The following is a 13,898-nucleotide window of genomic DNA, read 5'->3' on the forward strand; positions in this document are numbered from 1 at the left end:
TTCATACACACGCATCACCTACTCCGCGGGGCGTTTCGTTTCATGTCAAGGCCAGCTGTCAAACCAGTATGGGCACAGCAGTCAAAACCTGAGACCTTATCTTTTCTCTGTCGCTTTGCATTCCAGTGAATTCGTCTACTATGTTTCCCAACATGGTATGACTTGTGAAAAAAAAAAATATAATATATTGTAAAAAAAAAAAAAAAAGAAAATCAATAACAGCGCATGGCATTCCATTGCGTTGGGTAGTTGAGTTCCGCCCGTAGAGTGAAAACGCAAGTTCGTAAGTCCGTACGAAACAGTTGGGGATTGATAACCGTGGACGTATAAGACATAGTGTTTCGCGCCGAGAGGCCATCATTGAGTCTCCGCACGGATTTAACACATTTGCTCAACAGTCTATGGCTGAGAAGTGTCGCGCCATTGAAAGAAGACACATTGCCACCAACAAACTCTTTTCAAATGAAGTCGGAGGAGAAGAGCTACGAGCGCATTGCCAATCAGCTGGACGGCACGCGCGGATGGGTCGTCACGGCCGCCTGTTTTATGGCAGCCTTCCTAACAGATGGAATTACGTTCTGTTTTGGATTGATCCTTTTTGAATTAATTCAAGTGTTTGACGAACCTGTGGAAAAAGTCGCTTGGATTCCTTCTTTCCTATTGGGCATTCAGTTACTGTCAGGTATTTACCCTCCAATTGGTTGTCTAATAATGATCAGGTGTTTTTAGCGTTAAATCATTGTCTCGTGTTTTTGGATTATTTCTGTTTCCCTCCCCCAAATCATCAGGGCCACTGGCATCAGCGCTGAGCAATCGATTTGGATTTCGCGCCGTCATCGTATCCGGGAGTGTCCTTGGTTTCGCAGGGCTTACCTGCTCGTCCTTTGCTCCTTCGGTTGACGTGTTATTTCTCACCGTCGGCTTAATGTGTGGCGTAGCTTTCGGACTGGTGTGGACCCCGGCCGTTGTTGCCGTTAGCTACTTTGAAAATAGACGATCCCTAGCGACAGGTGTCGTCATGTGCGGATCCGGAATGGGCACGTTCGTATTCGCACCGTTCATCTATTGGTTATTAGAAAATTACGCACTACGAGGAACGTTTCTCATTTTGGTATTGAATTTGCATCCCTCGTGTTTTGAATCGGCTGCAGTTTTTTATGTGCGGTCTTGTCTGATCCAGCGGAATTGTTTGGTTGATACAGGGGGCTTTGTATTTGAATTGCGCGGCAGTTGGGGCCTTCTTCAGGCCGATGAAAAGAGGTGGAAGAAAATCACGCGGAACTGTAATCAAGTTAAACGTGAAGAGACGGCAATGCAATACAGCCCGCCAGTTGCTGGAGAACACGGATGTTTCAATGTTGGCACTTGAACGCGGACAATCCGACATGTCGACAGAAGAATGCGTAATTGAAGAAGAACTACGACCGGCAGATTTCGTAGAAGACGGTACTAAGCAGGTGTGTCACTTGATTATTTTTCGCATGTCGTATCTCGGAATGACTTTGACAGGGTATTCCCCACACGAAGAACGGTGGGGAATCCCCCTTTTTTTTTACGCGGACGGTTAAAAAATGTATTCACTGTGACAGTTTAATGTATTCGATGCGGCACGGCAATGCAGGTGGATGTGCTCTGTGGTACAGATCAAATGGAATCTTCCAGGAATCGATCCATTTTCAAATTTTCTCTTTTCCGCTCTCCTTCGTTCGTCCTAGTGTGCACTTCCAGCTTCGTCCAATTGCTCGGAAGCTTCGTTCCCTACGTGTATCTCACAGGTATTTGAATCTGTTTAGATAAGTTGGTTCACCTGATTGATTGCCACAAAATATATGTTGATATTATACGGTGGACCTGTTTTAGCTTACGCTATTGATATGGGCATCTCCAAAGAAGCGGCATCGTTCTTGCTGTCGATTGTAGGCGTCACGAACACGGTTGGACGACACATTTTGTGTTCGTATCGCCAGGCGGAAGTGTTTATTTTAGAATTGTTTCTTTGTTCTAGGTTGGAAATATCGCCGTCGGGGCATTGACGAGCCATCCTAAGGTGCCCATGATTATTCCCAATTAAGAGCTGTAATATAATTGAACAAAATTACTGTCTCTATTTCAAGGTGAGCGTCCTGCTGACTAACAATATCGCCTTATCACTGGAAGGTTTGTTATTAATCGCCTGCCCACTCTTTACCACATACGGCGCTCTGGTCTTCTTCGCCGTTATGTACGGACTCTGTTCGTGTAAGTTGAAACATGTATCCTTTTGATTTAAACATTCTTGCCTCTTTAATGTGAGGGACATTGCCATTTTGAGCAGATGTTTTTTTGTTTTGTTTTTTTATGTAATGGGTGCCAATAGATTGATGCTCTTTTGTTTGTTTTGCTTTATCCAGCTTGCATTTCGGTGTGTCGACCCATTTTGATGGGCGAAATGCTGGGCTTTGACAACGTGAACAATGCCTTTGGCTTTGTCCTTATGTTTTATGGATTGGCCAGCTTCATCGGTATTCCATTGGCTGGTATGTTGTTGCAGTCACCCGATGATTTGACGTTCGAATTTGTACAGTACATGACTTGCCTATTGATTGAGATGTGCAGGTCATTTGTATGGAACGTATGGTGACTACAATGGCACATTCTATTTTGCTGGATCTGTTGTTTTCGTCGCTGGTGCTATTTGCTATCCGTTGGCATGTATCAAAAACAAAGAAAACGAAGGTACGAAAATATTACTTTCAATTTAATTTCTTCTTATCAAAGACAGAATTGGGATTTGTTAATATTTTGTTTCTCTTTTTTTCTAGCATGAAAAGTTTGTAACAGCGATCAAATGTTTTATTGTAAAATCTGTGCAGTTGCCGCAAAAAAAAAACATACAATCTGCCATTTTAATCGTATTTCAAGTATTTAATAATGGTCTTTTGTTTTCATCACTTTTAATAAACAATCACGTTATTTGCATTGGGCCATAATATTTCATCTCGCTTGCGTAAAATCATTAGGAAAATATTTCAAGAAACAATATTGATTTGATTATTTTAAAAAATAATAAGTTATTGTGTTCTTATTTTCGTTTCGTCGATTGCTTTCCAACATCTCTGAGGCGTTCCTAAAGGCTTACGTGGAATCAAATTTAGGCTTAACCAAACAATGGCTGCCTTCAAAATACCATTTTTGAAGACCTTTGGCTACTCTTTTCTCTGCTGGAGTTTCGTGAAGTGCAGCACACAGATTGCAAAACGATTCCTTGTTCGTCTGGTATAGGTTAACCACACGATAAAATGGTTTCCACCAAAAAAATTCCGCGTAGAGCGAATCATCTTGGTCTATTTCTTTCAAGTACTCAGCCAGCTGGCGAGGACTGTAATCGAGTGCGTTTATGTAAGAATGTTTAGGAGCAATCATTGAATAGTTAGCGCCACCCAATACGATTGGGACCAGGTTTCTTCCTATAGAATCGAAGAACTTCTCGGTCACGTAGTCCCGGCAGATGGAATTCTCAAAAGCCAAATAGAATTTGTACGTCTTCTCTATTATATCGTAGCAGGTAGCGCCTTTCCTCTTTTTGGGACATAAATCTTGTCCGCCACATTTTCCTTCGTTGCTGATTATGTCCACATCTACATATTTCTGTAGGTTGCGGACGTACTGCATACGATTGCTTCTCGCGTGACAGTTTGACACCATCCAAATGGCTAGCTTGGTTTTGCCTTTTGCTGGATTGACACTTGACAAGCGGATATGTTCCTGTATGCCATGTCTTTCGATCTCCGTATTTGGCGCTCCTGATAGTGGTTCTATCCGTCCATATGGTAAAGGAATGTCAGATTCAGGTAGATAAGTCATTGTCCAGTTGAAATAATCTTCAAATGGATCCAATCGTGGCATGTGATCTAAGGAACACGAGCAAGGCATTACAAAAAACGGCAAATTAATTCGTTAAAAAAGAATACAGGTTATCAGTTCAGGTTGTTCTAGACTCTGTTCTGGGGAAGAAATTTACACATGATGCCGTGTGGGTGTGGCACATTCACAATTTTATTACCGATTGGCTCTTAATATTCTACATTTTCTGTTATTCGTTTTCGCATCAAGCCTTTGGTTGGGACGTGGGAGAATCGCCCAGCAATCTACCAGTTAATTCTTAATTGAGTGTTTTGAAGCAGAAGCGAAATTGTGTATTACGGGACGGGCGCTGTGCTTCAATTGTTTCTTTTCTCCAGCAGCCGACACGACGTGGAAATTTCTGTTTTGAAAGTTTAAACTTTCATCTCCAATAGTTTCCTTTTTAACCTCAAGGGAAAGCATTAAGTAGTAGACAAATTCACCATTTTCATTAAGGATAGATTGTTGGCTTATGAATGTCATTAGAGTTTTCTCAGAAAAATCGTCAGAGTTGAAAGAACAGTCCTTGAGAAAGCTCGAGCAAAGTCGGAAATTCTACAATGAAGGAAATAGTGACTGCAATCACGGTGGTGTTCTTCTTTATACTTAAATCGGTTCTCGCATCCACTGGAGATCGTTCTCAAATGTTTTATAGCTGTCTTCAGGATTGTTTAGCCCAAAACTGTTCTGGTAGCGTAACACACAGCAATCATGAAATTACTGTAAAATGTTTTTATTTTGTAAACATTTTTTCAACTTTAGGTTCCTCTCAAGATTCCCAATCGTCTCTCATTTTACGGGCTCTCCAGTGGACCTGCTCTGATGAATGCAAATATTTTTGCATGTGGCCAACTGTAAATTGGTTTGTTGAAGCTGAAATTGGGGTTCAGCAATTTTATGGCAAGGTACAATAGCTTTTACGTTTGAAAATGGGTGGTAGCATGTTCTGTGATTATACATTTGTTTATTGAAATTTTTTCAGTGGCCATTTGTAAGAATTTGGGGTATTCAAGAACCTGCAGCAACCTTATTTTCTATCCTCAATTTAGTTGGTCATGTAGTCATGATTAAAAGATTTCGAAAAGAAGTTAGACCTAGTGCTCCCTTTTACCGAATGACACATTATTTCTGCTTTGTAAGTTTAGTATTTGGAAAATTTTAGAGCTCAGCTAATGTTAAACACACCAAAATCACAGATTTGCTGTCACGCTTGGCTATGGTCCACAATTTTCCATATTCGAGATGTCCGATTTACGGAAATAATGGATTATTTGGGTGCATTCAGCATGGTGTTATTCTCAGTTTACCATTTTCTTAGCAGGTAAATTATTGCATTCTTTATTTCTAACTGTTTTTAAGTGTTACTACTTATGCATCTTTCTATTTCCAATAGAGTGTTGGCATTTGAATCACGCAGCTTTCAGTATTCATTGTTTTTCGGAATAGCTATAGGATTTTACTTTGTTTATCATAGTTACACCACTTTCTTTGTCAAAATGGATTATGGATATAACATGCTCATCAACATAGCCTTTGGTAAGGACCAAGTTCTTTTTTTATTGCATGTCTTGTGGATGGTTTGTAAAAGTTAAGTTTAAGAAATAAGATTTTTTCATTTAGCTTGGTCTCTTTTTATACGTCGGATTACTAGGAGCGGTAAATATCTTGGGATGGTCGATTTGGTGCTTTAAATTTTACAAGCGAAGACCTTATGTTAAACAGTGCGCAGCCTTCGTTGCCCTCGTTGCCTTCACGACACTGTTTGAAGTACTGGATTTTCCGCCTTTGTTTTGGGTGCTCGATGCTCATGCTCTGTGGCACTTGTCAACCGCACCGCTGGCCATTTTATGGTATAAGTAAGTAACGAAATCCGTTATCCGCATCGGACAACGTTTCACGCTTTACTTTTTCCCGTAGGTTTTTGATTGACGATTGTCATCATATGGAAGGACAGAAGCTTGATCTCGAAAAACTGGCTTAGTCTGATTGTAAAGAAGTTATCTGAAATTCTTTATTTTAGTGCAAATTGCTGGGATTGAAATCTACCCATGGCGTAATTGTGTACTTCAGTTTTCATACTCTCCAAGAATCCCGAAAGTCCCTATTGCAGCATAGCCACATGCTCAAAGTGACTGCTGTAATTTATCAAGAATGTTTCAAATAAGACATGCCATCACCTGACAGTGAAACAAATTGGTATTTATATGGTTGCATAATTCATTTTTCATAAGATCCAAGACATTTTCCGGTGGCATGGAGGTCGTTCTTGGCTTATATTTGTCTAATGTGATTATTAATGTTAGGTTACCTGGAGGCTCAGTAGAGAACATGATGAAAATTTGATCTGGTCGCCTGTTTGGTAGGATCCAAGGGCCTTTTCTCTGAGTCGGAGTATGTACCAAGAAAGCATCGAAATTGTAGTCCTTCACGTAAGAATGGTTGGTGGTTAGGAGGCAGTTAGTCACTTCACAACCGGCATTAATAAATCCTAGACGGCCCATAGTGAATCGAAAACCCCATAATTGAGGGTACGTCAAAAGCACAATTTTTGTTTTGTTGAGAATTGATAATTGGATTTTCGTCGACGCAGGTCGAATGGGAATGTCCGAAATTTGCGACACATACTGAGACTGTGGAGGCATGTATGTGGTAAAGATGATTACTGTGGCTATCATAGCTAGCAGTAATAACTTGATAACTGTGTTACTGTTTTTCATCATTTTAACATGATTTTACTGAAGCCAGTAGTTTACACCCAAAAAAAAAAACACATACAGAAAAAAGAAGTAACTGCACGAATACTTCTTTGAATTTCCTACAACACAATTAATAGTTTAAATGTTAGATTTTTCGCTAGAAAGTGGTAACGGACAAAACGTAACAGGTATCGGGGTGCTGATGTGTGATGGTGACTATGTCGCGCTCGCTACTGCTCAATATTTTTTCTATATCCCACCCAAAACTACTCCATGTCTTTGCCGAGCATTGTTAGCTAAGGTATAACTGAGTACTGGCGGTCTCATGGGCAATTAACTCTGTTATTCTGAATTGTGTTTTGAGGTCTGCGGTTTAGGAAGATTTTTTATGGTTAGTTAGATAACGGATTGTTTCTTAAAAAAAAAAAAAGGCGAGCAACAGTTTAAAAGTAGGTGTTGAACATTAGCTCAACATTTTTGCAAAGCGGATGATGGCAAACCAGTTGTGATAGTTTCTGCTATAACTTCAAATTGTGCGCACAACATTCTACATCAGCGCACGTTGGTGCCTTGCGAAGCATTGAAAAAATAACAACACCACAAGTTAAGGAACCAATGAGATCACGGACAAGTGATTATGATCACATAGACCCCTAGTTAACGATTCAAAGTTAACATTTGCTCGTACGAGCCCGGGGTCCGATCATGTGAAAGAGAAGTTCTAAAGAACAATAAGATTGTTCGTCATGTGTGACATTTAAAAATGGGACGCCATTGAATTGTTCTGCTACCAGCGGAAAGCTAAATGGTCAAGCTTATCGCTAAAAATGCCAGGGGGTTGTGGGGGTTTTGTGTCGTCATCAATTATAGTTTTTTGGGAAATGAAGATGGGAAAAATAACTACCATAAATAATCCGTGAAAGTTATTTCTGAAAAGGTTCTGGAGGAAAACTCATATAGAAACAGGCCACAAAGGAGGAAATTTTTTTTTCTCTTATATTAGCTGATTCAACCAGCACTGTTATTTAGGGCATGACGACCATAATGAAAGACGCATCAAGGGAGACTTGCACAATTGAATCACTGCTGCTGCTCTTGTTTGTCCCGTTATTGGCATTATTCGCGATATATCGTGCCCAAAGTCCAATTCAGATTTCCGTTATACAAAAATAATAATTAAAGCAATACAATGTTTTGGCAAGCAAAAATTCAGCTGTGGGCTTGGGGGTGTGGGAATTGTGACTAAGACCCAAGACGCTAGCAAACATACATCATGAACAATCAAAATCAAACATAGTATGATCTATGATCAGAGTCATGGAAACTATCACAAATTCATAATCATACATTTACCAGAGTCATAGATTAGAACTAATCTATGACACTGACATAAAAACAATAAACTTTGCTTTTGTGATTGCGATTACGAAATGCGAATTTTTCTTGGATGTTGGATCGCTTTCCGAATTGCGATATGCAAGCATGGCAACGTTTTCCGCAAACGTATTTCTAGGGCTCGGCCCCGATCACATTCTAATCGGGGACACCGCTAAGCTTCTACCATAGGGGGTTAGTCTTACCAGTGACCTTGAGTTCTGATAGGCCAACGAGAATCACGTGATTAGGGTCACATTTTGTTCTTGTTGGCCGCAGGGCAACTGCCAATTTAGAATTTAGATCACTATTCATTGATAATCGGGGAAGGCACCGATCACCGATATCACCGCCCCGAGCACTGAAATCGCTTCCCCGATTAAGATTATCCCCGCACCGAATCGACTAAAAAGCTCCCCGATTGGCGCGGGGCTGAGCGCTACATCAGAGTCATAGAACCCTGGTTGGTTCAGGCTGAGAGGAATCCCTATACCGCGTTTCGTTGGTCTGAATGTCTAAAATTTCGACAGTTTTGGTGCGGAGCAAAGTGGTGGAAACTAGAATCAGAGTCATCTATCGAGAGAAACTGAATTATTCAACGGCCATTTCAGTGTTTCTATTCGTGCTTCAATTTTTCTGGTATCGTCTGCTCTGTTCGTTTCCTTTATCACTGTTGTGATTGGCTGTTGAAGTTTTCAAACGTATTTCCTGATTGGTGCACTTATCACACACCCGCTGGAGGCTCTGACTGCTATTTCCGAAATTAGGCACAACGACAGACGATTCCCCCCATGTCGTGAACCAACCACGGTTCTATGACTCTGGCAGTCTGGCTACATATTTCACGCATACGCATTAGCTTTTAAAATTTTGCAAACGGCATGACAATGCCGTGGCGCCGTGGCAAAGAAGGCGGGCAAACTGGCAAAGTGCTGAACTGGTGGCGTATAAATTCTCTCCTAGGTCAGAACTTAGAAGTATATATAGCGAGTGATAGGATGTCCTTCAGATGAGTAAGTTGAAAATCGCTGTTTGTATTTACAAATTTATTTTTTAAGGTGATTAGTATTCTGTGTGGTTGTTTTTTGAAACTGAAGTCTTTCTGTGTCGAATCATATTTTGCTCTAGGGAAATTTTCTTAGTGTTTCTTCTATTGAAACGTATGTTACCATTCGGACGTTTAGACCACGTGGTAACGTCAGTTTTGGACATGAATTTTTAGGAATAAATTGCATCGGGGTTTAATGTTGACCAAATTTATGAGTTCAAATTAATTTTGTGTTATTAAATGCATTTATGATGTGGTTGTGAATATGTAAATGCCTCTTTGTTGTAAGGACTAATGTTTCTAAATGGTCTGTTGCAGTTGCATGAAACTTTTGGTGAAAACCATGAATTCAAATGGAAGAATTCCATTGGTGGTGATTTTGAGGAGAGATGAATTAGGTAACTTGAAATTACATTAGACATGAAGAGCCTAAAAAGTATAAGATAGGAATTACCATATGATCATCTATCGATTCTTTTTTTCTGAGCTTAAATTTTTTCTTCGGTTGTCTTAGTCTTACTGGTGTTAATGTAGTTGTTGTTTTTTTTCTCCACAGGTCTTGGATTGTCTACCATCTGTGGAGTGAAGGGAGTTATAACTTTGGGTTATATTCCATGATGGTGACCTCTGGGGTAATATTCAGTTTTCTTTAATTCATTTCATCTCATCTCATGATGCTGTAATTTATGGCTCAGGTATGCTCTGCTGGACAATGTGGTAGACCATTCTTTATGGTGATACTGTGCTTCTGATGTTTATAGCTGCTGTTACAGTGCCTCTACTGGCATTTTAATTTTGGGGTCTACCTACCTTCTACATTTACTCCACAGTAAGTCTTTTAGAATTTCATTTTGTGCATCATCAATCGGTGGCTACTCTGCAGTTTGTGGTTTCACGTTTGCAATGATGCTAGATTAACGCTTGTAGTTACCAGCTGGTAACTTCGTTGATGAAGTGTACCTTCTAGAACGCTACTAACAGCTGCTAACCAACGTTTATGGTACTATGATGTTGTGCTTTAAATTTCGTGTTTATTTACAGATCCCTTGGGTTGTTGTGTCGGCTTATCGCATAGACTGGTCTTGTTCTGGGACTTGGCGGTTTTAAGGTATATTATTTTCGCGACATCCATTTTACAGACGCACAGTGATAGTCTGGCTCATCCTCGTTAGTTGGATAGTTGGTAAAGAAAATTGCTAAATCATCTGAAACTTCTGCAGAGCTGTGTGAAATAATTGCCGCCACAGTTTTGATTCCTCGACAAGTCTTTGTTGTATGCCATCAGATAGATCGAAGGTTCGGAATGGGATGGAATTCCCGCCGAATTGAAAATTGAGCATCTTGGCCATCTACTCTTGATTGTCGAATCCGTTGCCAAAAAATAAATCTTTGTTGATTGTTCTCTTACCTTTATTTGAATCCAGTTTATTTTGTTATCTGATATTAAGTAAATTAAGATAAATAATAACATTTCTTCCTGAGATAAAGATTGTACTTGATCTAGTTAAGCAATACTATTCCGTGATAAAAGATAATTTTTTATTCTAGGTGTTACACTTTTTAATTTCTAACTAAGGTTATGTATCTATAGATACATAGTTAAATTTAGTACAGTTCATAAACCTGAATGTATTAATATGGGTTTAAATAAATTATGTTTCCTTCAAATATCTGTATATTAGTACGTCGTTTAGTTCATTAACTAATTTCTAATATTAATGTCACATAATCAAATTATGTGAAGATTTGATATTTACCCTAAGTCGGATGGACGAAACATATCCGATTGATCAGCTTACGCGTTTCAGCATTTGTAAGTCTACAGAATAGAAAGATAATTTATTCTTTTTGGGGATGCACAGACTCATTTGTAGTTGAAGATCAGTTTTTGTCACTGTAAAACAAGCATTGTCAGTTAAGTTACGGAACTACAAACTGTGACATACAGAATGTCATACTAACCTTCAGTACACTACCTGTGCCAACGAGACAGTCTTACGTAGCCTTAGCATATTGCACTTGGTCCTTATAAGAACCATACTGTACAGATGCTCAAATGGTAATTTTTGACGTCAACTTGCTTTTGATATGGAAGACGCATTACGTCATTTCACCAATATGTAGAGATTCTGAAAGTATTTTACACGAAAAATCTTTGGTTAAGAAAGCTGAGTACTTCTTTTCGTAATTAATTAATATTTACTATGGAAGTTTTCGAGCCAAATGTTAGCTTCGAAGATCAACGAGATATGCGGACTTACAGCAGAAATGTTTCTTTTCTTTTCTATTTGTTTTCTTTAATTATAAAACTCTTTTCATTTTAACATTCGGAAGTAAACCCGACATTCGGTAGCAGACAAGCGATTATGCCCGAAGCCCCGAACTTTCGAAGTTCCACAGCACTCTCGCCAGATTCTAGTGGACCCCATGTTTTTATAAGTTCTGTAACATTTTGGCTGCAGATTTTCATTTATTATTAAGTATTTCACAAGTTTGATGGAGACGTTCTTTATTTATAACAATTAAGATGTTCTTATTGTTAGATTTCAGGTTTTTCTATAATGCGCAATCTGAGCGTGCGTAGGTCGTCCAACCTGTACTTTCAGAACTGTTTACAATCCCATTAACATTTATTTATATCGGTCTATCTTTGCAACTAGGCAATTCTTGTTAACAATTTAAAGGAGAATAAAGCTCATTTTTTAGATTTCCAAAATTTCAATTTCGGTTTTACTTCCGGTTTTAAAATACCCAATAACTCCTTATTTGTTGGTCTATCAGAAAAAAGATTCACATTTTCGTGATCCTCGTCAAATTTGAGGTCGACTCCATATATGAGCTCAAAATACCCGAAAATCGTCAAAAATCGCAAATTTTCCTGAACTATGTAGGCAGTGCAACTATTCGTTAATTTTTTCGGTTATCGCGTTACTAAAATATAGTTAATTGTCTGAAATAGTTACGATCAAGCACGTAAAACGCAAAATTTAGCAATTTTTGTAAAAGTTATATCTCTTTTCATTGGGTATCAAATAAGAAAACTAGATGGCGTTGTTGTTCCCCTATAATGGCTGATTGCTTGTAACTACTTGAATTGATGTCTATTTATTTTCTAAACTGTGTGTGTTTCTAAGGAATATTCATCTAAAAATTAACGGTATGTTATCTATCGTTCTTTACTTCCATTTTGATGTATGTGTTGGAATGAAAATACTTTAAATAGGTTGTCTTTCATATGTGACAGTTCCGAATGTTATCAATTATGCCAGTTGCTAAGCTAGGAAATAGTAGGCTATCTATACTTTTACTTTTTATCATGACATTTACTCATGTAAAAGTTATTTAACTTGCATTATGCCTTCTGCCATATGAGTTGGTTGGTTACTTTGTTCATATCAGGGTTGTTGCACTTAACACTGGAGCTTGAATGCTTAACGCTGAAGATTGAATACTTGATGCTGAAGCTTGAATGTCAACAGTAAGACTGATTCTGTATGCTTAAATGGCAAATATTGATTCTAGTAGTGGTAATTGCCTCATAACATCACATTTATTCAGTAACATGATTTTCCATTTGGTAAATGCAGGTTTTCATCTAGTTAGTGTGACCAGAGATTGATCTTCAATGTTTCTTGTGAACAATTCTCTCTAATTTGCTTGCCAAAAAATTTTGCTTTAGCACCACTGCCTCACCGGGGTACTGTAATTAGCATGTTATCCTTACTGCATAAATGTAATATAATTTCCTATATTAGAACCATGAGTGGGAGCATGACTAGTTCATACATCGCGTCATTATTCCAAAGGCCTATTCGTGTTCCAACCAACCGTCGCCTTCATCTTCGTGACTAAGCTGACAAACATTTACATAACTGAACGTCATCGCTTCATCATAGTATTATAGATGGTTATCTTACGTATAATTGGTTGGTCTAGTGTTCTATGACGTTATTGTTCTTTTGTATAATTTTTTTACTTCTTTTTTACAGATTACCAACGATAAACAAATCAATCCGGATCTTTACCTTTTCTTCTGCATCTTCAAGTCCTCATCTTCACCTCATCGTCTTTAAGCTGATCGTCTTTCCCTCACCGTCTTCAAGCCGACCATCTTCCCCTCACCGTCTTCAAGCCGACCATCTTCCCCTCACCATCTTCAAACTGGTCATCTTCACCTCACCGTCTTCAAGCTGGTCATCTTCACCTTACCGTCTTCAAGCTGGCCATCTTCCCCTCACCGTCTTCAAGCTGGTAGTCTTCGCTTCACCCTCTTCAAGCTTATCGTCTTCGCCTCACTCTCTTCAAGCTGTTCGTCTCCGCCTCAAGGTTTTCGCCTGGTCTTCTCCGTCGTCGTGGAACTTCACGTTTTTGGTATTTTGTTTTGTTTTGTTTTGTATTGTTTTGTTGTATAGTGTGTATGGTACAAGTTAACCCGTTGGCTGCCACCCATTTTGCTCCCCTTTTTTTTTAGCTTGTAGGGACCGGCGGCGCTGTTCTGCCCCATGGTTGATCACCCATGGGGTGGGGCAGTCGCCTTGCGCCTTAGGGCGCGGTAGGCAATGCACCAGTAGGGACTTCCCCTTGTCGATGCGATGGTGGAGTACCTGGGGTGTGCATTCCCGTAAAGGTCTCCATCGTCAAGTCAGCCCGGACTTGTCTTCGGACAAGTTCCCCTTTCATCGGATCCCTCTGAAACGATGCGTAGCGACTGTAGTAGAGCAACCTACGGGTTGTAATGGCTTGGCAGCCAACGGGTTAACTTAAGTGTTTGTGTATGTATGTATGTATGTATGTATGTATGTATGTATGTATTGCATTTATTGTATAACGTACGATGTATTGAATAACATGTAATGTAAAACAGTGGTGGAATTGTGGGAGGAGGTGGGATAATACAA

General features: G+C 39.3%; 3 protein-coding genes and 3 long non-coding RNA genes across 14 annotated transcripts; 4 read left to right on the forward strand and 2 right to left on the reverse strand.

The window, feature by feature from the left end:
• Nucleotides 1-216: 216 nt before the first annotated feature.
• LOC116922894 (monocarboxylate transporter 12) lies at nt 217-2,958 on the forward strand. The gene is made up of 10 exons (XM_032929362.2): nt 217-682; nt 789-1,111; nt 1,203-1,457; nt 1,622-1,775; nt 1,861-1,934; nt 2,006-2,047; nt 2,115-2,238; nt 2,391-2,516; nt 2,596-2,715; nt 2,802-2,958. The coding sequence occupies exons 1-10, from the start codon at nt 463-465 to the stop codon at nt 2,804-2,806; spliced, it is 1,443 nt and encodes a 480-aa protein (XP_032785253.1). The 5' UTR covers nt 217-462; the 3' UTR covers nt 2,807-2,958.
• Nucleotides 2,959-3,094: 136 nt separating this feature from the next.
• LOC116922934 (glycoprotein 3-alpha-L-fucosyltransferase A) lies at nt 3,095-6,904 on the reverse strand. The gene is made up of 2 exons (XM_032929420.2): nt 6,191-6,904; nt 3,095-3,890 (listed from the first exon to the last, which is right to left on the reverse strand). The coding sequence occupies exons 1-2, from the start codon at nt 6,600-6,602 to the stop codon at nt 3,115-3,117; spliced, it is 1,188 nt and encodes a 395-aa protein (XP_032785311.2). The 5' UTR covers nt 6,603-6,904; the 3' UTR covers nt 3,095-3,114.
• On the forward strand, nt 4,026-6,075 carry LOC116922970 (post-GPI attachment to proteins factor 3). 4 transcript variants are annotated; one of them, XM_032929472.2, is made up of 8 exons: nt 4,026-4,572; nt 4,645-4,787; nt 4,865-5,017; nt 5,079-5,203; nt 5,276-5,418; nt 5,534-5,538; nt 5,605-5,738; nt 5,800-6,075. In XM_032929472.2, exons 1-8 carry the CDS (start codon nt 4,443-4,445, stop codon nt 5,861-5,863), a joined length of 897 nt encoding a protein of 298 aa, XP_032785363.2. In that variant the 5' UTR covers nt 4,026-4,442; the 3' UTR covers nt 5,864-6,075. The 4 variants fall into 4 exon arrangements, 3 of the variants coding, with proteins under 3 accessions (XP_032785363.2, XP_032785362.2, XP_045029451.1); XR_006646595.1 differs by having other exon boundaries at nt 4,031-4,572; nt 5,503-5,538; XM_032929471.2 differs by having other exon boundaries at nt 4,047-4,308; nt 4,369-4,572; nt 5,534-5,738.
• Nucleotides 6,905-8,742: 1,838 nt separating the features above from the next.
• On the forward strand, nt 8,743-10,407 carry LOC116923066. Of its 3 annotated transcripts, XR_004394251.2 has the most exons (6): nt 8,743-8,965; nt 9,319-9,398; nt 9,557-9,632; nt 9,696-9,829; nt 10,042-10,108; nt 10,173-10,407. It is a non-coding gene; the product is annotated as an uncharacterized LOC116923066 (long non-coding RNA). The 3 variants fall into 3 exon arrangements; XR_004394253.2 differs by having other exon boundaries at nt 8,743-9,010; nt 10,042-10,407; XR_004394250.2 differs by having other exon boundaries at nt 8,745-8,965; nt 10,042-10,407.
• Nucleotides 10,304-11,584, reverse strand: LOC116923097. 2 transcript variants are annotated; one of them, XR_004394340.2, is made up of 4 exons: nt 11,204-11,584; nt 10,963-11,129; nt 10,758-10,894; nt 10,304-10,437 (listed from the first exon to the last, which is right to left on the reverse strand). It is a non-coding gene; the product is annotated as an uncharacterized LOC116923097 (long non-coding RNA). The 2 variants fall into 2 exon arrangements; XR_004394339.2 differs by lacking the exon at nt 10,304-10,437 and having other exon boundaries at nt 10,556-10,894; nt 11,204-11,577.
• A 444-nt stretch (nt 11,585-12,028) lies between these two features.
• LOC116915854 lies at nt 12,029-13,714 on the forward strand. 3 transcript variants are annotated; one of them, XR_006646631.1, is made up of 5 exons: nt 12,029-12,157; nt 12,400-12,527; nt 12,588-12,697; nt 12,756-12,926; nt 12,990-13,714. It is a non-coding gene; the product is annotated as an uncharacterized LOC116915854 (long non-coding RNA). The 3 variants fall into 3 exon arrangements; XR_006646632.1 differs by having other exon boundaries at nt 12,400-12,478; XR_006646630.1 differs by lacking the exon at nt 12,400-12,527.
• The last annotated feature ends 184 nt before the right edge of the window (nt 13,715-13,898 follow it).

Source organism: Daphnia magna, linkage group LG5 (assembly GCF_020631705.1).
Source record: "Daphnia magna isolate NIES linkage group LG5, ASM2063170v1.1, whole genome shotgun sequence".
Lineage (NCBI taxonomy): Eukaryota > Metazoa > Arthropoda > Branchiopoda > Diplostraca > Daphniidae > Daphnia > Daphnia magna.

Bases quoted from the DNA above. Each gene is read 5' to 3' on its own strand.
- LOC116922970 (XM_032929471.2), top strand. From the start codon at position 4,443: ATGAAGGAAATAGTGACTGCAATCACGGTGGTGTTCTTCTTTATACTT. The intron at 4,788-4,864 runs GTACAATAGCTT...AAATTTTTTCAG, and splicing joins TTCAGCAATTTTATGGCAAG to TGGCCATTTGTAAGAATTTG. The intron at 5,419-5,533 runs GTAAGGACCAAG...TCGGATTACTAG, and splicing joins GCTCATCAACATAGCCTTTG to GAGCGGTAAATATCTTGGGA.
- LOC116922894 (XM_032929362.2), top strand. From the start codon at position 463: ATGAAGTCGGAGGAGAAGAGCTACGAGCGCATTGCCAATCAGCTGGAC. The intron at 1,112-1,202 runs GTATTGAATTTG...TGGTTGATACAG, and splicing joins GAGGAACGTTTCTCATTTTG to GGGGCTTTGTATTTGAATTG. The intron at 1,935-2,005 runs GTTGGACGACAC...TCTTTGTTCTAG, and splicing joins TTGTAGGCGTCACGAACACG to GTTGGAAATATCGCCGTCGG.
- LOC116922934 (XM_032929420.2), bottom strand. From the start codon at position 6,602: ATGATGAAAAACAGTAACACAGTTATCAAGTTATTACTGCTAGCTATG. The intron at 3,891-6,190 runs GTAACCTAACAT...CGTGTTCCTTAG, and splicing joins GTTCTCTACTGAGCCTCCAG to ATCACATGCCACGATTGGAT.